Source organism: Cuculus canorus, chromosome 1, assembly GCF_017976375.1.
Source record: "Cuculus canorus isolate bCucCan1 chromosome 1, bCucCan1.pri, whole genome shotgun sequence".
NCBI classification, from domain to species: domain Eukaryota; kingdom Metazoa; phylum Chordata; class Aves; order Cuculiformes; family Cuculidae; genus Cuculus; species Cuculus canorus.
The window spans coordinates 207,394,412-207,418,342 of NC_071401.1; the positions used below are offsets into that span (position 1 = coordinate 207,394,412).

The window sequence follows — 23,931 nt, forward strand, 5'->3', positions numbered from 1 at the left end:
GGATTAGATGACTTGTGAAGGTCCCTTCCATCCCAAAGTGTTCTATGATTCTGTGACTTGGTTTTATGGATTTACGAGTATTCTTGCTTGAAAATTCAAATTTATCAGTTGAGGAAGGTAGAGAGAAAGCTTATTGTTACTTAATGAGCACGATGTGGATTTTAAAGAGGACAGCTCTTTTTTATGTAAGGTCAACAGTTACCCTTCCAGCTGTTCTGGCAAGGCCTCTTGTGGGGTGTTGTCATGTTCTGTCCACTTCTGAGAGCAGAAGGAGACTTGCCATTCTCCTTTTCCATCAGTAGCTGCTTGGACTGAGCATTCAGAAGAGCTTGGCTATTTAGACTGCCAGAGATGGAGAGCAAACATAGGTTCTTTCTACCATTGTGTGAGAAAGGTAAGCACCAAGAAAGTGGGAGAGCTAGTAAAATGAGAGGACCATACTGACCTGTGAATGCATGGATGTAAATTATCCATCAAGAAAAATGCCCTTTTAATTAGAGAAATGAGGTCTCTATACAGTCTCAGGGGAAATGGTGTGGACCAGAGTCTTATTGATCCGAAGAAGCTTGGCCAGCAGGGTGAAGGAGGGGATTCTGCCCCTCTGTTCCTCTCTTGTGAGACATCATCTGGAGGATTGGGTCCAGTTCTGCAGTCCTCAACTTAAGAAGGAGATGGGGCTATTGGGATGAGTCCAGAGGAGGCTACAAAGATGATGCGAGAGCTGGAGTACCTCCCATAGGAGGACAGGCTGAGAGAATTGGGCTTGTTCAGCCTGGAGAAGAGAAGGCTCCAAGGAGAACTTAAAGCGACCTTCCAGTATCTGAAAGGGGCTCCAAGAAAGCTGGGGAGGGGCTGTTCACAAAGGCTTGGAGTGATAGGACGAGGGGCAATGGGGATAAACTGGAGTGGGGCAGATTTAGAATAAACATAGAATGAATTTCTTCACCATGAGAGTGGTGAGGCCCTGGCACAGGTTGTCCAGGGAAGTTGTGGCTGCCCCATCCCTGGAGGTATTCAAGGCCAGGTTGGATGGGGCCTTGGGCAGTCTGATCCAGTGGGAGGTGTCCCTGCCCATGGCTGGAGTTGGAACTGGATGGTCTTTAAGTTCCCTTCCAACCCAAACTATTCTATGATTCTCCGATTCTTAAACTTTAACACTGTGTAGGCACAAATTACGTTCCCAGATGGCTTCTGACATTTTACAGCTTCAGTGTTATGGTGGATCTGGCCTTGTGGTAAATCCCACAGCAGCAAACCCGGCAGTGCCGGTGTGACTGAAGTGCTGTTGGACCAGGAGTGATAGGAGCCAGCAGTGTGTCCAGGTGGCCAAGAAAGCCAGCAGCATCCTGGCTTGGATCAGCCATGGGGTGACCAGCAGGAGCAGGGAAGGGATCATCCCTATTTACTCGGTGCTGAGGAGTTTGCATTTGGAATCCTGGGTTCAGTTTTGGGCCCCTCGCTCCAAAAAAAAAAGCCCTTGAGGTACTGGAGCGCATCCCGAGAAGGGAATGGAGCTGAGGAAGTGTCTGGATCCCAGGGGTTCTGGGAATGGCTGAGGGACCTGGGATTGTTTAGACTGGGCACACAGAGGCTGAGGGGAGACCTCATCGCTCTCTGCAGCTCCCCAAAAGGAGGTTGTGGTGAGGTGGACGCTGATCTCTTCTCTCAAGTAATAAATGATATGACAAAAGGAAGCGGCCTCAAGTTGGACCAAGGTTGGTTTAGATTGCATAGTAGGAAATATTCCTTCATGGAAGGAGCTGTCAGACACTGGAAGAGGCTGCCCAGGGCAGTGGTGGAGTTCCCATGCCTGGAGGGGTTTAAAAGCCATGTGGAAGTGGTGCTTAGAGGCATGGGTTTGTGGTGGACTGGGTGGTGTGAAGGTAAGGGTTTGAGTCAGTAATCTTAAAGGTCTTTTCCAATGTAAACATTTCTGTGATTATATTCAGATAGGAGAGTTTGTACATTTTGGGAAAAACATGGTATTTAAAAGCTTGAGTTCTGGGCACCTCGTGGCTGTGCTGCTGTCCTTAATTGTGATACTGCACGGAGTAGGCAATGTGCAAGGACTTTATCAGAAGCTTTTCCAAATCCGACTGTAAATACCAATCCTGAAAGCTTATCCCAAGTAAGCAAAGTAATCCGCCCATCTTTCAGCCATAGCAACTGCTTTCCCCCAGCCTTATGTATATCCCTGGCTTCTTAAAGCTTCCAGCACTTCTGTTGTTTCTTTTTTTTCCTCCGTGTTCTTCTTCTAAGCTTAAGTGCAATTAAAGCTTTCCTTGTCTGTCTGCTCTACGTCCTTCCAAAGACCTTCACTGTGGGTAATACATCTTTGGAGGGATCATAGAATAATTTGGGTTGGAAGGGACCTTAAAGATCATCCAGTTCCAACCTCCTGCCATGGGCAGGGACACCTCCCACTGGCTCAGGCTGCCCGAGCCCCCATCCAACCTGGCCTTGAAGACCTCCAGGGATGGGGCAGCCACAACTTCCCTGGGCAACCTGTGCCAGTGTCTCACCACTCTCATGGTGAAGATATTCCTCCTTATGTCCAGTCTAAATCTTCCCCACTCCGGTTTATACCCATTGCCCCTCGTCCTATCATTCAAGACTTTGTAAACAGTCCTTCTCCAGCTTTCCTGGAGCCCCTTCAGGTACTGGAAGGTCACTATAAGATCTCGGAGCCTTCTCTTCTCCAGGCTGAACAACCCCAACTCTCTCAGCCTGTGCTTGGATGGTAAAGTAAACTATAAGATTTACCTTCGTTTATGTGGTAAGCGTTCATGGATAATTAACCATTCCAAAGTGTTTTGACACTTCCCAATGAAAGACATCTTATGCTTATCTACACAGAAACAGAGAAGATAGTTACTTAATGTAGGCTGACTTCATTTAAAGAAACTAATAGACGTAAAGCTAAGAAATTTAAGAGTTGTTATAGAAATAAGCATCTGTTTAGGAGTCAAAAGTGCTGTAGCATTCTAACTTATTTTTTTAATTGACCAGTAATGCTGATCAGTTTATTTTCTGTTCCTTTTCTTCCCACTTCTCTCCTCTTGCAGTGTCAGAATGACCAAAATACAAGTGAAGGGCATAGAGAAGAAGCCGAAGCACTCAAAGAGCAGCTTAGGGAGCGAGAGGAGACTGTTCAGGACCTGAAGGAACAGCTGGCTCAAGCCAAAGTGAATCTGAAAGATGCTGAAATCAAGCACGCAACACAGGTACGAAAAAATGATTCCATTCATCAGTCTGTGTTTCCCACTGACCACTTCCACTGGTATGGATAGAATAGCAGGGTTCACCTGGAAGGGAGCTATAATGATCATCCAGTCCATCTCCTGGACCACTTTTAGGACTGACTGAAAGTTAAACAGGGCATTTGAGAGCTGCCCTGCAGAGAAGGACTTGGGGGTGCTGGTCAATGAGAAGCTTAACATGAGCCAGCAATGTGTGCTCGCAACCCAGAAGGCCAACCGTGTCCTGGGTTGCATCCAAAGCAGTGTGGCCAGCAGGGAGGGAGGAGATTCTGCCCCTCTATTCCTCCATTGTGATACCTCATGTGGAGTATTGTGTCCAGTGCTGGAATCCTCAACAGAAGGAGGAGATGAAGCTGTTGGAATGGGTCCAGAGGAGGCTACAAAGATGATGCAAGAGCTGGAGCACCTGCCATACAAGGACAGACTGAGAGAGTTGGGGTTGTTCAGCCTGGAGAAGAGAAGGCTCCGAGGAGATCTTATAGGGACCTTCCAGTACCGGAAGGAGCTACAGGAAGGCTGGGGAGGAACTATTCATAAAGACTGGTGGTGATAGGATCTAGTGGGAGGTGTTCCTGCCCATGGAAAGGAGATTGGAACTAAGTGATCTTTAAGGTCCCTTCCAACTCAAACTATTCTATGATTCTGTGATTATCCAAATGCCTCTCGAACACTGATGGGCTTGGGGCATTGACTACCTCTGCAGGAATCTCATTTCAGCATGTGACCACCTTCTTGGTACAGATATTTTTCCTGGTGTCAAGTTTGAACCTCCCCTCATGTGGCTTTGAACCAACAACCTCATGGAAGGCTTGGGGAAGAGCAGCTGGAAAGTTGCCAAGGGGAAAAAGATCTGGGTGTGCTGGTAGACAGTGGTTGAACATGAGCCACCAGTGTGGCCAAGTGACCAAGAATGCCAACAGCATCCTGGCTTGGATCAGCCATGGGGTGGCCAACAGGAGTAGGGAGGGGATTGTCCCCTTGGGTTTGGTGCTGGTGAGGCTGCACCTCAAATCTCAGGTTCAGTTTTGGGCCCCTCACTCCAAGAAAGACATTGAGGGGCTGGAGCACATCCAAAGAAGAGCTACGAGCTGGGGAAGAATCTGGATCCCAGGGGTTCTGGGAGTGGCTGAAGGACCTGGGGCTGTTTAGTCTGGAGAAGAGGAGGCCGAAATGTTATCCGTTGATGTATACATAGTAGGATAACTCATAGACTCATGGGATGGTTTGGGTTGGAAGGGACTTTAAAATCCATCGAGTTCTACTCCTATGCCACGTGTAGGGACACCTCCCACTAGACCAGGTTGCTCAAAGCCTGATAAAAAAATAAAGATACCTGTTGACCAGGGTGACGATAGGATTGTCAAGCTGAAGATCTCATCACACACATAAGATTGAAATCAAGCCTTCTGTCTGTCAAGCTCATAACCTTGGTTCTTTTTATTTTGTGGCTTATATTTTCAGCTGAGCTCCCTGCAGGAAGTGATTCGGGAGAAGGAAACTCTCCTAGAAGAACAGGCTCACCAGCACCAAGCTGAATTGCTGAAAATAGCAGCTCAGTCAGATCTGGAAGTAGAGATGCAGCAGGTATATTTGGTGTAATAATCTCATTATAGGAAAAGAAATTTGACCACCCTGAGAGACACCCTGAGAGAGCGGTTCTAATCAAAGTGACTCAATAGGGGTGAGAAAAGAAATGATTTGGTTGATTGGAGGTTTTGAGGATGGTAATTTGGACTTTCAGAGTCCTCGATTTAATCTGCTGGTTAGCTAATAGTTGAAAACTGTTTGATTTTGGGTCCCTTGCTACAAGGAGGACATTGAGGTCCTGGTGTGTGTCCAGAGGGGAGCAACGAAGCTGGTGTGAAGGGGTTGGAGAACAAGTATTATGAGGAGCAGCTGAGGGAACTGGGGTTGTTTAGCCTGGAGAAGAGGAGGCTGAGGGGAGACCTTGTTGCTGTCTACAACTACCTGAAAGGAGGTTGTAGCGAGGTAGGTGTTGGTCTCTTCTCCCACGTGGTAGGTGATTGGACAAGATGGAGTGGCCTCAAGCTGTGTCAGGGGAGGTTTAGATTGGACGTTAGGAAAAATTTCTTCACTAAAAGGGTTCTAAAGCACTGGCAGAGTCTGCCCAGGGAGGTGGTGGAGTCCCCATCCTGGAGATGTTTAAAAGGTGGGTAGATGAGGTGCTTGGGGATATGATTTAGTAGTGGACAGGTATGGTTGGAGTTGATGATTTCAAAGGTCTTATCCAATCTAATGATTCCATGATTCTATGAAAAGAAAGAACAGTTTAAAAAGAAGTATTAAATTATTGTTTTCCAGTTCCCTATTTGTGAAGCAGTGTTGAGGTCTTCCGACTCCACCAGGGTTCCAGAATAAATGACAACAAAGATGAAGTTATTAAAGCTATTAAAGTAACTGTGTTGTGAAAATAAGGGGTATGGTTGAAACCAGGAAATCAAGCTTCCTTATGTTAGCCTCCCAGATACTGTCCGGAGAAAGCCATGGAGATGATCCAAGGACTGGAACACCTCTCATACAAGGACAGGCTGAGAGAGTTGGAGTTGTTCAGCGTGGAGAAGGGAGGATTCCAGGGAGAGCTTAGAGCAGCCAGCACGGAAAGTGGCTCCTGGAAAGCTGGGAAGGGGCTTTTGATCAGGAAGTTCAGGGGTAGGACGAGGGGAATGGTTAATCTGTAAGATTGGAGATTTAGGTGAGATCTTAGGAAGAAATGTTTTACTGTGAGGGTGGTGAGGCCCTGGCTGAGGTTGCCCAGGGAAGTTGTGGCTGCTCCATCCCTGGAGATGTTCAAGGCCAGGTTGGATGGTGCTTTGAGCAGCCTGGTCCAGTGGGAGGTGTCGTTGCACGTGGTAGGGTGGGAAGTGGATGAGCTTTGAGGTCCCTTCCAACACAAACCATTCTATGACTCTACTGCTACAGAACTGTCTCTCTCACAGAACCTGCGTACACTTCAAAGGAAGCTGGAGGAGCAGGAAGAAGCTCTGCTAGGACGAACTCAGGTGGTGGAATTGCTGCAGCAGGAATTACGTGCTGCTGAACAGCAAAACCAGGTATGTTTTCATGCTTTGCATATTGCTGTACTCTCCTGTGCAAGTGGTGGACTTTCTCTGTAGCTCCAAACTTACCAGATGAGCTTATTTGTGGTACCACATTTCCAGCGTGAAATCTGGGGAGCTCCTTCAGGTCAGGTTTTAGAGCTGCAGGTCTCTGTGTGTAACAGGTCCAGATGAACAACAAAGACAGGGACGCAGCCATCTCTAGTGACCCAGATTCAGAGCTGGCACAGCTTCTGGAAATGCTGGAGCGCGTCCAGAGAAGGGCGACAAAGCTGGTGGAGAAGTTGGAGAACAAGTCTTATGAGAGGCGACTGAGGGAAAGGGAGTTGTTTAGGCTGCTGAAAAAGGAGGCTGAGAGGAGACCTTATTACTCTCTACAGCTCTCTACCTAAAAGGAAGCTGTAGAGAGACGAGTGCTGGTCTCTTCTCCCAAATGGTAGGTGATAGAACAAGACAGAATGGCCTGAAGCTGTATCAGAGGAAGTTTAGATTGGACATCAGGAAAAATTTCTTCACCAAAAGGACTCTCAAGCACTTGCAGAGGCTGCCCAGGGAGGTGGTGGTGAAGTACCCATCCCGGGAGGAGTTTAAAAGGCAGATAGATGAGGTGCTTGAGGATGTGATTTAGTAGTAGATGGTTACAGTTGGAGTTGATGATCTCGAAGGCCTTTTCGAACCTTGTGATTCTATGATTCATGTTAGTAGGTTGCACTGTCTCCAGACAGTCTAATGCTGAACGTCACTTCGATGACTTTTACACACATAACTCCATTTTGTTTTGCCATGTGTCTTTTGCCAAACACAGAGGTGGGACCTCTTACCACCAGGAAGAGGTGAAGAACCTCGGTGAGCTGAATTGTACTTGCTACTGGTTATGTTTCCTACTGGGGTGTTTCATGGAGTGGCGGCATGGATATATTCATGGCATGGTTGTTGAGGTCTCCTGATGGCTCCTCTGTGTCGGTGCCCCCTCTCGTACACTTCATATGGTCAGAGGGAGGCCTTGGTACACGTATCAACTTGAGGTCATGTGGCTGAAGCTACTTTTCCTACTCATGTAGAGCTCCTCACCAGCCTCCTGAAACCTATGCTGACCATCCACAGCTCCAGGAGGAGGAATTCTGACAAGTGTAGGGTCTGTTTCTGTTCCTTTGTTGTCTTATACCTCTGGTCAGCGTTGACCAGCTTAGGGATCTTACTTGAAGCAGTGGACTCTGTGTGGACTGCTCGGTTACCTCCAGTTTCCTATTTCAGCATTTTTGACCGCTTTCACGTACACACTTTTGTTCTGGTATTTAATTGTACTCTGTAATTGTTCGGTTCCTCCTCTTTGTTGGGGACCTTCATCCTGGTTGGGAAGCTAAAGAGTTAAGTTCATTTCCATATCGTTTTACAGATACTCCGAGATCAGTGCCAGAAGATGGAAGTGGATCTAAGCTCCCTCAGGGATGTACTCGATGCAGAGAGACGAGAGTCTCAGGATCTCAGAGAGAAGATGGAGCTGGAACTGGCTGAGAGGAAGATGTTCACCCATCGCTTGCAGGATGAGGTGCAGTGTCTCTCCGAACAGCTGGAAGAGGCACGAAGAGCACAAACTGAATTAGAGGTGAAATATAAAGACCTCGAGCAGGAACAAAAGCTGGAGGTGGAAGAGAAAAACCAGCAGATCAGTTGTCTTAAGGTGGTTGAGCAAGAGCTGCAGTCTAGGCATGCTGCCCTCGAGGGTGAAAATGATCGGCTGAAACAGGATGTTGAGCGGCTGTTGGTGTTGTCTGCTGAAAACAGTGCTACAATACAGAAACTGGAAGGTGAGCGAGCACAGCAGTTTGGTGAAGTAGGTTCTCAAGAGCCTGAGGCTCATTGGATTGCCTTCTACTTGGCCTTGTTTTACTAATAGTTCATAAGAAAGTCATAGCATCATGAAGTCGTTTGAGTTGGAAGGGACCTCAAAGTTCATCCAGTTCCAATCCTTGTGCCACAGGCAGGGACATCTCCCACTGGATCAGGTTGCTCAAAGCCCTATCCAACCTGGCCTTGAACACCTCCAGGGATGGGGCAGCCACCACTTCCCTGGGCAACTTTTGGCAGGGCCTCCCCACCCTCACAGTGAAGGATTTCTTCCTAACATCTAATCTGAATCTTCTCCCTCCAATTTAAAGCCACTCCCCTCATCCTGTCACTGCAGGACTTTGGAAAAAGTCTCTCTCCAGCATTCCTGTGGCCCCTTGAGGTACTGAAAGGCCACTATAAGGTCTCCTCGGAGCCTTCTTTTCTTCAGACTGAACAACCCCAACTCTCTCAGCCTAGGAGAGGTTCATAGTAGAGGTACTCCATGCCTCTGATCACCTTTGTGGCCCTCCTCTGGGTTCACTCCAACAGGTCCATGCCCTTCTTATGTTGAGGGCCCCAGAGCTGGACACAGGACTCCAGGTGGGGTCCCACATGAGTGGAGGAGAGGAGGAAGATCACCTCCCTCAACCTGCTGATCACACTTTGGTTGCAGCCCAGGACATGGTGATCTTTCTGGGTGGATAGCACACATTGCCAGCTCACATCCAGCCATTCTTCCACAGGTACCTCCAAGTCCTCCTCAGCGGGGCTCTCAATTCATTCATTCTCCAGTAATAGTTCTGGGAATTGCTCTGAACCAGGCGTAGGACTTTGCGGTTGGCCTTGTTGAACCTCATGAGGTCCATACAGGCCCATCTCTCCAGTCTGTCCATGTCCCTCTGGATGGCTTCCCTTCTCTCCAGCGTGTCAGTCGTGTCACACAGCTTCGTGTCATCAGCACACTTGCTGAAGTTGCCTTTAATCCCACTGTCCGTGTCTCTGACAAAGATGTTAAACAGCACCAGTCCCAATACCAACCCTTGAGGAACGCCACTCATCACTGATCTCCACTTGGACATTGAGCCATTGAGCACAAGTCATTGAGTGTGACCATCCAGCCAATTCCTTATCCACCAATGGACCATCCAGATGTTGTGTGGAAGTCTTGGTATAACAATTCCTAACAGCATAAGAGCGTAGGAGTGGTTGGGTATCAAACTAAAGGTCTCTCTGGTGCAATCCCACCTTTCTGTCTTTGGTAGTGACCAAAGCCAGCTGCAACAGGAGGAGCGTAAGAGTGGGCCACCATACATAGGATCATAGAATAGTTTGTGTTGGAAGGGACCTTAAAGATCACTTAGTTCCAATCTTCCTGCCATAGGCTGGGAAACCTCCCACTGGATGAGGCTGCCCAAGGCCCCATCCAACCTGGCCTTGAACACCTCCAGGGATGGGGCAGCCACAACTTCGCTGGGCAAACCTGTGCCAGTGCCTCGCCACTCTCGTCATAAAGAAATTCCTCCTTATATCAAGCCTAAATCTGCCCCTCTCCAGTTTATACCCATTGCCCCTCATCCCATCACCACAAGTCTTTGTGAACGGTCTCTCTCCAGCTTTCTTGTAGGCCCCTTTCAGGTACTAGAAGGTGCTTTCCTGATGGACTGTCCCAGTCTTTTGAGGCTTATGGATTTCTTGAACCAGATGTATTTTTTTAATTTATTTCAGTAATTTGTTGGATATTTTCCCTCAACATATGTTCCATCAGCTTCCTTCAAACTAGACATAAGGAGGAATTTCTTCACTATGAGAGTGGTGAGGCCCTGGCACAGGTTGGCCAAGGAAATTGTGGCTACCCTATCCCTGGAGGTGTTCAAGGCCAGGCTGGATGGGCCTTGGGCAGCTTGGTCCGGTGGGAGGTGTCCCTGCCCATGGGAGAGGGTTGGAACTGGATGATCTTTAAGGTCCCTTCCAACCCAAACCATTCTATGGTCCTTTTAGATGTGCCACATTCTTTAGTGTCTTAATTCCTACTGAACTTAGAAGTAAAACAATGAAGAAAACCAAACCAATCTATTTTCTCTGTAGGCTTCTATGTATTAGAACCAATAACATTCATCTTACCTCAGGCTATTATTTCAGATTGGTTTACTTCCAGGTCTTTTATGGCCCAAAACTGAAGAAGAGACTGAGAGAGAGATCTCATTTACTGTTGTGCATACATGTAGGCACCAAAACAGGCAAGAATGCATCTGGATCCCTCGCTCCAAGAAGGATGTTGAGGCTCTGGAGCGTGTCCAGAGAAGAGCAAACTATCTGGGGAAGGGGCTGGAGAAGAAGTCTTATGAGGAGCGGCTGAGAGAGCTGGGGTTGTTTAGCCTGGAGAAGAGGAGGCTGAGGGGAGACCTTGTTGCTCTCTACAACTACCTGAAAGGAGGTTGTAGAGAGGTGGGTGCTGGGCTCTTCTCCCAAGTGACAGGGGACAGGACAAGGGGGAATGGCCTCAAGCTGTGCCAGGGCAGGTTCAGACTGGACATCAGGAATCATTTCTTCAACAAAAGCGTTCTTGGGCACTGGCAGAGGCTGCCCAGGGAGGTGGTAGAGTCCCCATCCCTGGAGGTATTTAAAAGATGGGTGGACAAGGATGCTCAGGGACGTGGCTTAGTGGCAGATAGAAATGGTTGGACTTGATGATCTAAGAAGTCTTTTCTAACCTAGTGATTCTGTGATTCTATGACTAACTTCCTTTTTTTCCCCTCCGTTAGATGAACTTGCACAGAAACCTGAAGAATTTGTCTACTGTCAGAATGAGCTGAGATCCCAGTCGGTGCAGGATGTTGAATTGAAGAAACAGGTACGATCGTTTCATATGAGTCTCCTGACGTTTTCCCGTATATTGGGAAAGTGAAACTAAATGAAATATTTGGAATTCCTTTTTTTTTAATGTGTTGCTTCATAGAATCATGCAATGTCTTGGGAAAAGACCCACAAGGATCATCCAGTCTAACTCTTTTCCCTGCACAGGAGAACCCCAACATTCACATCACGTGTGTGAGGGTGTTGACCAAATGCTTCTGGAATATTGTCACGCTTGGCACCTTGACTGCTTCCCTGGGAAGCTGTTCCAGTGCTCCACCACCCACTGAGTGAAGAACGTTTTCCTAATATCCAACCTAACCCTCCCCTGGCACATCTTCCTGCCATTCCCTTGGGTCCTATCATTGATCACTAGAAGGGAGAGCTCAGTGCCTGCTCCTCCTCGCCTTATGAAGAAGCTGTAGACCACAATGAGATCTCTCCTCAGCCTCCTCTTCTCCAGGCTGAACAGACCAAGTGACTTCAGCCACTCCTCATGTGACTTCCCCTCTAAATCCTTCACCAACTTTGTGTCTGGGCCCTCGCCAATAGGTTTAGATCCTTTTTATCCTGTGGTGCATAAAACTGCACCCAGAACTCAAGGTGGGTCTGCACCAGTGTGGAGTAGAGTGTGGAGAATCACCTCCCTTGATGCGCTGGCAATGCTGTGCTTGATGCACCACAGGATATGGTTGCCCTCTTGGCTGTCAGGGCTCACCTATTGGCTCATGGTCAACTTGCCACCAACCAGAACCTTCAGATCCGTCTCTGCAGGACTGCTTTCCAGCCTCTGGCTCCCCAGTCTGCATGTGTGCATGACAAAGGCTTTGATGGGTTCTCTCAGCTGATGGGCAGATATAACATCACTATAGAACCTTGGGAAGAAATAGGAGTCAATTTGAGTCATTGAAAAGTTGCTGATTGATTTGTTAAAAGGTTGACTGAAAGATCAAAGACTAATGTGTGTATAAACTGTATTGAAATTTATCTTTGTCCTCTCTCTCTCTTTTAAACAGGATGAAACAACTTCACCGGAAGAAACAGTAGATCAGGAAGAGCAGAATGGGACTTCACTCCTACCCACAGAAAACTTGGAAAGGCAGCAGACTGAAGGTGGTGTGGTTATCTGAACCTATTTTAGTATTCGTGGTTTCAGTACAGGTTGGGGGATGATGTGATTGAGAGCAGCCCTGAGGAGAAGGACTTGGGTTGCTGGGGGATGAGAAGCTCGACATGAGACGGCAACGTGCGCTCACAGACCAGAAACCAACTATGTTCTGGGCTGCATCCAAAGCACCGTGGTCAGCAGGGAGGGAGGGATTCTGCCCCTCTGTTTCTCTCTTGGGAAACCTCATCTGGAGAGTTTTGTCCAGTTCTGAAATCCCCAACAGAAGAAGGAGATGGAGCTGTTGGAAGGGGTCTAGAGGAGGCTGCAAGGATGATGTGAGGGCTGGAGCACCTCCCATACGAGAACAGGCTGAGAGAGTTGGGCTTGTTCAGCCTGGAGAGGAGAAGGCTCCGAGGAGATCTTATAGCGACCTTCCAGTACCCGAAGGGGCTCCAAGAAAGCTGGGGAAAGGCTCTTGATCAGGGAGTGCAGGGATGGAACGAGGGGGAATGGGTATAAACTGGAGAGGGGCAGGTTTAGACTGGACATGAGGAGGAATTTCTTCATGATAAGGGTGGTGAGGCACTGGAACACAGGCTGCCCAGGGAAGTGGCTGCCCTATCCCTGAAGGTGTTCAAGGCAATGTTGGATGGGGACTTGAGCAGCCTGATCCAATGGGAAGTGTCCTTGCCCATGGAACTGGGTGGTTTATAACCTAAAAATAGGCAAGAATTACTCTTAAATAGTCTTAAGAATCATCAAATCATAGAATAGTTTGGGTTGGAAGGGACTTTAAAGATGATCCAGTTTCAACCCCCCTGCCATGGGCAGGGACACCTCCCACTGGCTCAGGCTGCCCAAGGCCCATCCAACCTGGCCTTCAACACCTCCAGGGATGGGGCAGCCACAACTTTTCTGGGCAACCTGGGCCAGTGCCTCACCACCCTCACATGAAAACATGTCTTCCTAAGATCTCATCTCGATCTCCCCTCTTTCAGATGAAAACTGTTCCCCTCATCCTATCCCTAATCAAGAGCCTCTCATCATTTTTCCTGGAGCCCCTTTCAGTACTGGAAGCTGCTCTAAGCTCTCCCTGGAGCCTTCTCTTCTCCACGCTGAACAACTCCAACTCTCTCAGCCTGTCCTCATCGCAAAGGTGCTCCAGCCCTCAAAAAAACGCCGAAACACACGTTATCCAATGACAAAGTTGTAGATCTCCACTGATCTTACTAACAGCCACGTGCCCTGTTCTTTAAAGCTCCTGGAAGAACATCCCGTTCCTCTCTAAGTCAATGTTTGCATTTTCAAACAAATTGTTTGTGTTTGAATGTTTCAGAAACAACCCGATTGGAACGTGTTCTCCGGGAACCTCCGCAAGAAGCTGTGGTGGTCGCTGAAAATGCAAAGCAGGTAATGATTAAACAGCTGAAATAATCTAGAACTAAAATAGGTCAAGGGCTGGCCTTAAAGCAGCTAAGCTGTTACAGCCTTTTTTAACGATCCTCTTTGGAAGGTTATTATTAACTGGATTAATGAGGAAAGACAGAAATAGCTTCCAAATACTGCTTGGACTGTGTTCTTAGCAGACTGTATTTCTCTGTGCTGGCAGTGTGGATGTCCTTCATCCCCCTAGGCTGTATTCATGCTATTTTCTGCCTCTTGGGAGTTGGTTCTTCAGCAAAACCCCAGGTTAGGCTGAGGGAAGTCTTAAGAAACACAGTTCCAAACGCTCAACCGTTAGACGATGACTGTCAAACCAGCCCTATCCATTTCCACTGCCCTCATGGAGATACAGGAGACAGACTGGAGGAAGCTGAGTTGTCTTTAAGTGGGAGACAAGAAGGTTTGTCCTTGTGCTTTTCCACTGTGAACAGCCACAAGGTACAATCGCAGTCAGGAGAAGGGTACAGGATGAGATACCTGCTGCTTTGCTTTGTACTCAGTCTTCAAGGTGGTGGAGATGACCTTGTCTGTATCTGCACAGAAGGCCAACCATGTCCTGAACTGCATCCAAAGCAGCGTGGCCAGCAGGGAGGGAGGGGATTCTGCCTCTCTATTCCTCTCTTGGGAGACCTCATCTGGAGGGTTGTGTCCAGTTCTGGAATCCTTAACATAAGAAGGAGATGGAGCTGTTGGAACGGGTCCAGAGGAGGTTACAAGGATGATGTGAGGGCTGGAGCACCTCCCATGCGAGGACAGGCTGAGAGAGTTGGGCTTGTTCAGCTTGGAGAAGAGAAGGCTCCAAGGAGAACTTGTAGTGACCTTCCAGTACTTGAAGGGGCTACAGGAAAGTTGGGGAGGAACTGTTCACAAAGGCTTGTGATGGTAGGACGAGAGGCAATGGGTATAAACTGGAGAGGGGCAGATTTAGACTGGACATAAGGAAAAATATCTTCACGATGAGGATTGTGAGGCCCTGGCACAGTTTGCCCAGGGAAGTGGTGGCTGCCCCATCCCTGGAGGTGTTCAAGGCTAGGTTGGATGGAGCCTTGGGCAGCCTGATCCAGTGGGATGTCCCTGCCCATGGCAGGGGGGTTGGAACTAGATGATCTTTAAGGTCTCTTTCGACTCAAACTATTCTAGGTTTCTATGATTCTCTCCAGCAAAGAGAGATTTTAGCATATATGTTATGGGAAGCGTTAGCGGAAAGTTGACGATCAGGACTTATGTTGGAACTGGAGAAGGCATTTTGAGTCACCTCAAATGAGGTCCTGCTTGACTTCAGACCTTTACAATCCAACTGCCCATAGTGAAGGTGTAAGCTAGTGGATCCACAGGGATGCACACATGCACCGTCTTTTCAAGGACATGTACAAGCCTTTAAGCTATTTTCTAGACCCTCTTTGTAAACAGTGGAGATAACAATGGGTTCTTCAGCATAAGAGTCACCTGCACCAAGGTAGATGTTGAGAATGGATCAGTGAATCATCGTAGAATCATGGAATCGTTTGGGTTGGAAGAGACCTCAAAGCCAATCCAGTTCCAACCCCCTGCCATGGGCAGGGACACCTCCCAATGGATCAGGGGCTCCAAGCCCCATCCAACCTGGCCTTGAACACCTCCACGGAGGGAGCAGTCAAAAATTCTCTGGGCAGCCTGTGCTCCAGAGCCTTTTCTTCTCCAGGCTGAACAAGCCCAACTCTCTCAGCCTTAATCTCTTGCTAATATCTTAGAATCATAGAATGATTTGAGTTGGAAGAGACCTTAAAGCCCATCCAATTCCAACGCTCCTGCCATGGGCAGGAACACCTTCCACTAGGTCGGGTTGCTCAAAGCCTCATCCTGCCTGATCTTGAATGTCTCAATCTCTTGTTTAACATCAAAACCAATCCATGTGTCTTTAAATTCATTTTCATTAGGCATCAGAGTTGTGTCTAAAGTTGGGTTTGATAGTTCTTACTTAAAGCTTTACAGAGCAACAGTTAGCAAAGGTAACTGTCTTCTAATGCAAAAGTCATGGCTCAAAACTCTTAATTTTATTTCAACCAATAGAATAAGGACATTGGACCTGAGATGAAATCGCAAGACTTGCAGATTCTGGAAGCTCCATCCTCATGTGTCGACTCCTCTTCTACAGGTGAGGACACAGAGTAAGGCACATGACAAGAAAATGATGGAAATTGGAGAAGTTCCAGGGTCAAATCTAAGGTGATTTGGAAAGAGGAGCTTTGAGGTCAGAATCTAAAGATGTACAGGAGATAGAAAAGATGTACATGAGGCAGAAGAGAACCTTCTAACATGGGATGGGTTGGATATAGTCAGAAGAAAGAAGGAGAGTGTGTTTGTAGATGCGATGGCTGATGAAGACAATTAAGATACGATGAAGAGTTGGGTTTAACTGTGCAAGCTATTAAGTTTGGTTTTGTGTCTGGAATTAGTATCACCAACCCAAATTATATAAAGAAATAGCCAATCTAACCCATAACAACCTGTAACCTAGTTCACTTGTCTCTTTGCCTCCTTGTTCTTCTCTAGAGGTTAAATATAGTATGGATATACGTGATGCCAGCTTGCAACGAATGCAGGTTTTGCACGTGCAGAGCCGTTGAGGAACACGTGGGTGCAACGCATGGGCTCAAACTCTTTCATTTGGTCTTTCTCACCTTGGAAACTAGAGCAGCTCCAGTCCCTTATATTGTTTCTCCACTTACCTACTGACTTTAGACGCAACTTGTTATGATGATGGTGACAAGGGTACCTTTTATCACTAGGTGTGTCAGGAGAACGACTGCATTCTGAAGCACAAAAGCCTTTGGATGACACTTCTGTGCTCCCTGAGGTACAAATTTAGGCTGAAACTATGTTCCTTTCAGTATTGTATGCATCTGTGGATGTGAAAACGGTAGTTTAAAGGCTCCAAAGAGTTGGTGTTTTATCATCCTGTAACTTAAAGTAGTTCTTTGAGGCTTGAAGAGATAGCAATGGTTCCACATAAATGGTTTCTGCCCTCTAAACTGATGAACAGACAGGCTGTACAACAAAAGATGTTAACTTAGTGGTGGGCTGCTGATCCATGCTTTTTGGGAAGGAATTGTGACTGCTTTTCTTTTGTAATCTGGGATGGAAAATAACCTAAAAAATTTATGTGGAAAAAGCCAAGCACTTTGGTCCAGATGCTTTGGAGATGGACACAGACTGGAGTCGTAGAACCATAGAATGGTTTGGGTTGGAAGCAACCTTAAAGCCCAACCAATTCCAACCCCGCTGTTATGGGCAGGGAGACCTTGCACCAGACCAGACTACTCAAAGCTCCATCCAACCTGGTTTGAACACTTCCAGGGATGGGGCAGCCACAACTTCCCTGGGCAGTGTGTTCCAGGGCCTCACCACCCTCATTGTGAAGAATTTCTTCCTAATGTCTAATCTAAGTCTTCCCCCTTCCAAATTAAAGCCATTCCCCCTTGTCCTATTAATCCAGGCGATTGTAAAAAGTCCCTCCTCAGCTTTTCTGGAGCCTCTTCAGGTACTGGAAGGTTGCTGAAAGGTCTCCTTGGAGCCTTCTCTTGTTTTGGCCAACTGTGGGCTTCCACACTTTTTCTTTACCACATTATATAGACAAACAAGAGGGGACAAAACCTCCTTATTCAGACAAGAGCATGCCAGGAAAATGTGGTTGGGTAATTACACTGGAGAGCTTCTGACAATCAGAGAAGAACTGAAACACTTCAGAGTCGTACGGTCTTGTAATCGAGGGAGGATGGGAAACAAGGGGATAGGAAGTTTAGACCGGATGTAAGGCAGACATTTTTTACAATGAGGGTGGTGAAACAGGTTGCCCAGGGAGGTAGCGGAGGTCTCTGGAAAGTGCAAGGTCCTACACCTGGGTAAGGGCAGTATGAGGATTCAATACAGGATGGGGGATGACGTGATTGAGAGCAGCCCTGAGGAGAAGGACTTGGGTTGCTGGAGGATGAGAAGCTCGAGATGAGATGGCAACGTGCGCTCACAGCCCAGAAACCACCCGTGTCCTGGGCTGCATCCAAAGCAGCGTGGCCAACAGGGAGGGAGGGGATTCTGCCCCTATTCTTCTCTTGTGAGACATCATCTGGAGTATTGTGTCTAGTTCTGGAATCTTCAACATAAGAAGGAGAAGGAGCTGTTGGAATGGGTCCAGAGGAGGCTACAAGGATGATGCGAGGGCTGGAGCACCTCCCATGCGAGGACAGGCTGAGAGAGTTGGGGTTGTTCACCCTGGAGAAGAGAAGGCTCCAAGGAGACCTTATAGTGACCTTCCAGTACCTGAAATGGCTCCAAGAAAGCTGAGGAGGGGCTGTTCACAAAGGCTTGTGGTGATAGGACGAGGGGCAATGGGTATAAACTGGAGAGGGGAAGATTTAGACTAAACGTAAGGAAGAATTTCTTCACCATGAGAGTGGTGAGGCCCTGGCCCAGGTTGCCCAGGGAAGTGGTGGCTGCCCCATCCCTGGAGGTGTTCAAGGCCGGGTTGGATGGGGCCTTGGGCAGCCTGATCCAGTGGGAGGTGTCCCTGCCCATGGCAGGGGGTTGAAACTGGATGATCTTTAAGGTCTCTTCCAACCCAAATCATTGGATGAGTCTGTGAAACATTTGAGGTCACGTTGGATGGGGCTCTGAGTAACCTGATCCAGTGGAAAGTGCCCCTGTAAAGGTCCCTTCCAACCTCTAAAGCATTCTATGATTCTAAGTTACATTTGTGATCTAATCCTAAAGCCAAAATCTTTCACGTTGCAACTTCAGAAACTGAAATGAGCAGGAATGACCTGAGGAGTTGTCTTCTTCTCGGTGAGGCTACTATTTATTGCAATAGTCAGCCCAAGACAGAGCGTCTTTACAGCAGATGCTTCCAAAAGTGACCCTTTCAATGGAATTCAAAGGAAAGTTGAAACCTATTATTTTCTTATAGGCAGGAACAGAAAGCTGTCAGCCTGGAATTGTAGACTATCTTGCTGCAGAGAAGCAAAAAGAGTTGTCAGTTTTGCTGCTGGAACTGAAAGAAGCCCAAGAAGAAGTAGATTTTCTGAAAAGCCAGCTCAGAAGCCCAAGCAGCCAAACCTCTGTAGGTAGCCAAACAGAAGAAGCAGCCATCCATCTGGAAGATAATTCCCAGATACGGTTTCTTGAGAGGGAAGAGCAAAAGATTTCAGGTACACAAAATGAGTTGGGCGGTGGCTCATTGTTGAGAGAAGCAGAAATTCAAGATATTGGTGTGCTTCAGGAAAAGAGTCTTCAAGAAGTGCCCCAGAGGAGCATTGTCCCTTGCGCGGGGGAGATGCGAGAAGTTTCTACAGCAGATCCAGAGCTTGACACCTCTCGATCTCAAGAACTGCTAAAGTTACAAACCCAAATTGCCGAACTGCAAATAATTCTTCAGAAATCGGAAGAATCCTATAAGAAAGAGCTAGGTGAAAAAGGTGCAGAAATACAGAGGTTAAACCAGCTGGCTGAGGAATACAGAAGAAAAATAGAGGCTTCTGACAATGCTTTTTGTGTTTTGACTGAAGAACGAGATCAGCTCCTCTGTCAGACGAAGGAACTTTCGACGGTAACAGAACTGAAAGAGCGAGTGAAGCAGCTTGAGGAAAATCTCGCTCTTTCGGAAAAGCAGAGACTGTCAGACAGTCAAAGCAGTCTTCTGAAAGAACAAATCCAGAGCCTTAAAAATGAGTTTAAATCCAAGGAGAATAAAATTGAAGCTTTGCAAAAAGACTTGGATGAAGCGCAACTTCAACTCTCTGACCAGGACATGCAACTAAAAGATTTAAGAAGCCAGATTGAGAAGAAGGAATGTGAAGTGCTTGATCTGGAACAACTTTTGAGGAGGAATACAGCTGAAAGAGAAGAGCTTACCCAAAACTTAGCCTCAAAGGGACATGAAGCAGCAAACCTAGGACAGCTTGTTGCTGAACAGACCAGGTCTATAAAGAACCTGCAACAAACCTTGCTGGAGAAAGACCAGCAGATGACAGAGATCAGTCTCAGCATGTCCGAGAAAATGGTTCTGCTGAATGAAGAGAAATTTTCTCTAGAAAATGAGCTGAGGAGTCTTAAAGAGCAAACAAGTTTGTTATTAAAAGCCCAGGAAGAAAAGGACAAAAACATAGAAACAAGAGATACGTCTCTGAAATGTGAAGCATCTGAGCAGCAGTTTGAGACAGAGGCAGCGAGTAAAGAAAATGAGGTTTTAGTAAATCAACTTGAACTGCTGAAGAAGGAAAACGAGCAAATAAAACGGAAGCTGCAAGCAGCGCTTGTCAACAGAAAAGAGCTTCTGAAGAAGGTTAGCAAGTTGGAGAATGAATTAGTACGGTTGGAAAGGGAACCTGAATCAGAGACCTCAGTGGCTCGAGGAGCTGAAGGGGAGGAAAATGTGACAAGGGTGATAAGCAAAGAAGTGAGTCTTGAAAGGCAGCCCAGTGAGGAGTATCTGATTCAGCAGCTTTCTGAAAAGGAATCTGAGTTGCAAAGCATCCGGAAGGACTTGCTGGATAAAGAAATGACTGAAGCCCAATTGCAAGCGGTGATTGAGGAAATGAGGCGAAGCTTGCAAGGGAAGATGGATATCGTTTCAGGTAAAGATGAAATTGTGGGGAGCCAGACAATTGGTGACAAGGTAACTGAAACCAATAAAAGCCCCAAAGATGGTGAAGAAAATGAACAAAATAGTTCGGCAGCTGCAAATCTTGATGAAAACCAAAAGTTGGCCCTGAAAGAGAGAATTTCAACTCTTGAACAAGAGAAAGAACAACTTCAAAAGAAACTTCAAGAAGCCCTGGTGTCTCGCAAAGACACAATAAAAAAGGCTCAAGAAAAAGACAGGCATCACAGAGAGCAGCTGAAACAGCAGAAAGATGATTACAACGTCCTACAAGAACAATTTGATAAGCAAAGCAAAGAGAAGGAGAGCATCCAAGCTCAGCTCAGACAACTCCAAGAACAGAAAGGATCAACAGAGGGTATTCTTGGGAATCAAGCTGGGTTGGATTCTTCATGCACGGAAGCAGAAAATACAACAAATAACACAGTTGTACAAGTTGCAGGTGTTTCTGAGGAAGAGGTTGAGATGAAACTTGAGAAACTGCAGATGGAGAAGGAGAAATTGGAAGATATCGTTAGCCACATGCAAAATGAACTCGCTTGCAAATCAGAATTAGTCTTTCATTTGCAAGAGCACGTAGCACAGTTGTTTCTGGAGATAGAAGGGCTGAAGAGAAGCTCTGACCAAGCTGAAGCTAAGGCAGCAAGTCTTCAGACAGAACTGGAGAAAAATCTAGCGAGGATTTCTGGAGAGAGTGCTCTGGAAGACCTGAAAACACTTATGGACCAAAAGGATGAAGAAATCAAGTTTCTTAACTTGCAGTTAGGGGAGAAAAGCGAAGCTCTTGCTAACGTGCAAGCACGGTTGATAGAAAAAGAGGATTCAATCAGGAGCCTCCGTGGTCAGTTGGAAACTCAAGCTCAGGCACATGAGGAACAAAGCAAGCGACTGCAAACGGAGTTGCTTGAGGTTCAGGAGAAGCAGGATGATAGTGCAGAAGCAGCTAAAGAGAAGCATCAAATGCAAAGAAAGTTGCAAGCTGCACTTATCTCTAGAAAAGAAGCACTAAAGGAGAGTAAATCTCTCAAAGAGGAGCTGGCTGGTGCTAAAACCACTATTGAAAGTCTTTCTGTCAGGTTGACAGATATGGAAAACCAAATATGTGGCCATGTTAAAGAAAGAGATGCTTTAATTGAGAAGTCAGCAAGACTCACTGATGAGCAAGAAAAACTTATTGCAGAGGTTGATAAAGTACTTACAGAAAATCAGAATCTTGACGGGTGCTGTAAAAACCTGAAAATTACTCTAGATGGAGTTCTTCTGGAGAAGGAGAAGCTGGAGAAGGAAGTGGAGTCCTTGAAGAGCTTTCAAGCTGCTGAGAGTTCCGAGTGGCATGAGAAATATGGGGACCTTCAGAAAGAATATGAAACTCTCCTGCAGTCGTATGAAAATGTGAGTAACGAGGCTGAGCGGATCCAGCGTGTTTTGGAAACGGTGAGGCAGGAAAAGCAGGACGTCTTCATGAAGCTGAAAAGCGTGGAAGCGAAAAAGGAGGAAACGGATAAGCAGCTCCAGGAAGCTGGGGAAGAAATTGATGGCATGAAGGAGAAAATGAGGAAATTTGCCAAATCAAAGCAACAAAAGATCCTGGAACTAGAGGAGGAGAATGAGAAGCTTAGAGCAGAGATGCATTTTGCAGATGGAGAGCTTCGCAAAACTGGAGATGTCATTACAGAGAGTAGCCTGAAAGAAGATCTGGAGAGCTCTAGGAGGGACTGCCAGTCTCTTTCTACTCAGCTTGAGGCAGTAATGGCTGAAAAGGGGCGTCTTAATCAAGAGATCACAGACTTAAAGTGTCATTTGCAGGTAACAGAATCTGAGCTGAAGGAAAGCCGAGGACTTTTAGACAAGTATGTTGCTCAGAAGACAACAGAGAAGGCAGCTAATCAAGCAGTTGGCACACCACCACCAGTGGAGAGGACTGAGAACCAAATGGACATAAGTTTTGGACCAGAGGCTCCTCCCGCAGAGCTGGAACAAAAAGCATTTGATGGTAGTAGCCCTTGTGAAGGTCTTGATACCTACATACAGCAGATAGAGGAGCTCACAGAGCGAATCGCAGAGCTAGAAGATAATAGGAGGGCTTCAGAGCAACAGCTGGGTGACATCCGCATGTGCGTTGAGGCTTTAGCAAGTGAGAAAAAGGCTTTAGAGACCCAAATGGAAGAGAAACTCCGTGAATTGAATGTTCTTCGGGACACGGTAGCAAAGATGGAACAAACGGTCCAAAAAACCAAAGATGACCTCGTCAGGATGACAGAACTGAAGGACACACTAGAGGCTGAGAAGGATGATTTGGAAGAAAGGCTCATGAATCAGCTGGCAGAACTTAATGGGAGTATTGGAAACTATCAGCAAGATGCAACAGACTTCCAGATGGAAAATGAGCAGCTGAAACAGGAGCTTCAGAGTTTGCAGAGAGTGGTGCATGAGCTGGAGGAGGAGAAACGTCAGATGGTGATGGAGAAAAGTAAAGCAAGTTCAGAAAAGCAGAAGGAATTTGTAGAAAAGCTAAAGTGCAATTGGAGGGGAGACACCAGCACACACGTCAAGGAGCTTCAAGAACTGCTGAAACAGAAACAGCAGGAGATTAAGCAGCTGCAGAAGGAATGTATTAAAAGCCAGGAAAAGAACAGTAGTTTAGAAAGAACTATTAAAGCTCTGGAATTTGTGCAGAGCGAGTCTCAGAAAGAGGTAGAAGCAGCCAAAGAGGCTTTAGCTAAAGCAGTTGAAGACACCAAGAAAGCCCAGGCAGAGCTTGCCCTCTGCAAAGTGACATTGGATGACACCCAGAGTGAGGCGGCAAGGGTTGTAGCAGAGAGCATCAAAGTGAAGGAAGAGTTGCAGGCAAACAAAGAGAATATCGTCGTTCAAATGAAGAAAAAAGATGAGGACTTCGAGAGAAGACTGGAACGGGAAAGAGAAGAGCACTCAAAGGAAATCAAAAGCATTGAAGAAAGGTTGGCAGCTTTGCAGAGGGAGAAAGACTCCGTGGAAGCTGCTGTTGGTGACCTTCAAGACTTGTTGAAAACAAAGGATCAAGAAGCCAAACAGTTGGAAGGCAACCTAAACAAAACACTAGCCCAGCTTGCGGCCTTCACCAGGAGTATGTCTTCTCTTCAGGATGACAGAGATCGAGTGATAGATGAATCGAAAACGTGGGAGAAGAAATTCACTGAAACTATTCAAAAGAAGGAGGAAGAAATCCGTTTGAAAGAAGAAACTTGTGTTGTGCTGAAGGACCAGATGAAGCATATGGCCATACGTGTGGAAGAACTTCAGGCTCATATATCCAGGTAAAGAAGGTGATGATGACTCAGTTGGTATTGTTGTGTTGCCTTTTGACAAGACAGCAGCCAGAGGTGGGGTAGGATTCCTGTTTCCTTTTGCAGCATTCCGGAAGGAAAGAATTTTGAGTATGTAAATATGCTGAATGCTATACGTGTTTAGCAAAGCTCTATTCCCTTCTATTACTCTCTTGGAAGACATCATCTGGAGTACCGTGTCCAGTTCTGGAATCCTCAACATAAGAAAGAGGTGGAGCTGTTGGAACAGATCCAGAGGAGGCTACAAAGATGATGCGAGGGCTGGAGCACCTCCCGTAGGAGGACAGGCTGAGAGAGTTGGGGTTGTTCAGCCTGGAGAAGAGAAAGGTCCGAGGAGACCTTATCATGACCTTCCAGTATCTGAAGGGGCTACAGAAAAGCTGGGGAGGGACTATTCATAAAG

The 23,931-nt window shown here is 46.8% G+C and overlaps 1 protein-coding gene across 3 annotated transcripts in view; it reads left to right on the top strand.

Moving 5' to 3' along the window:
- The window catches only part of GOLGB1 (golgin B1), a 52,536-nt gene that overhangs the window by 10,327 nt on the left and 18,278 nt on the right, over nt 1-23,931 (top strand). For all 3 annotated transcript variants that reach the window (XM_054060230.1, XM_054060236.1, XM_054060232.1), the window contains exons 6-15: nt 3,066-3,224; nt 4,722-4,844; nt 6,218-6,331; nt 7,734-8,145; nt 10,930-11,018; nt 12,037-12,133; nt 13,465-13,538; nt 15,621-15,705; nt 16,340-16,407; nt 18,511-23,498. In XM_054060230.1, the coding sequence (XP_053916205.1) occupies nt 3,066-3,224; nt 4,722-4,844; nt 6,218-6,331; nt 7,734-8,145; nt 10,930-11,018; nt 12,037-12,133; nt 13,465-13,538; nt 15,621-15,705; nt 16,340-16,407; nt 18,511-23,498 (6,209 nt within the window). The remainder of the gene's footprint in view (nt 1-3,065; nt 3,225-4,721; nt 4,845-6,217; nt 6,332-7,733; nt 8,146-10,929; nt 11,019-12,036; nt 12,134-13,464; nt 13,539-15,620; nt 15,706-16,339; nt 16,408-18,510; nt 23,499-23,931) is intronic.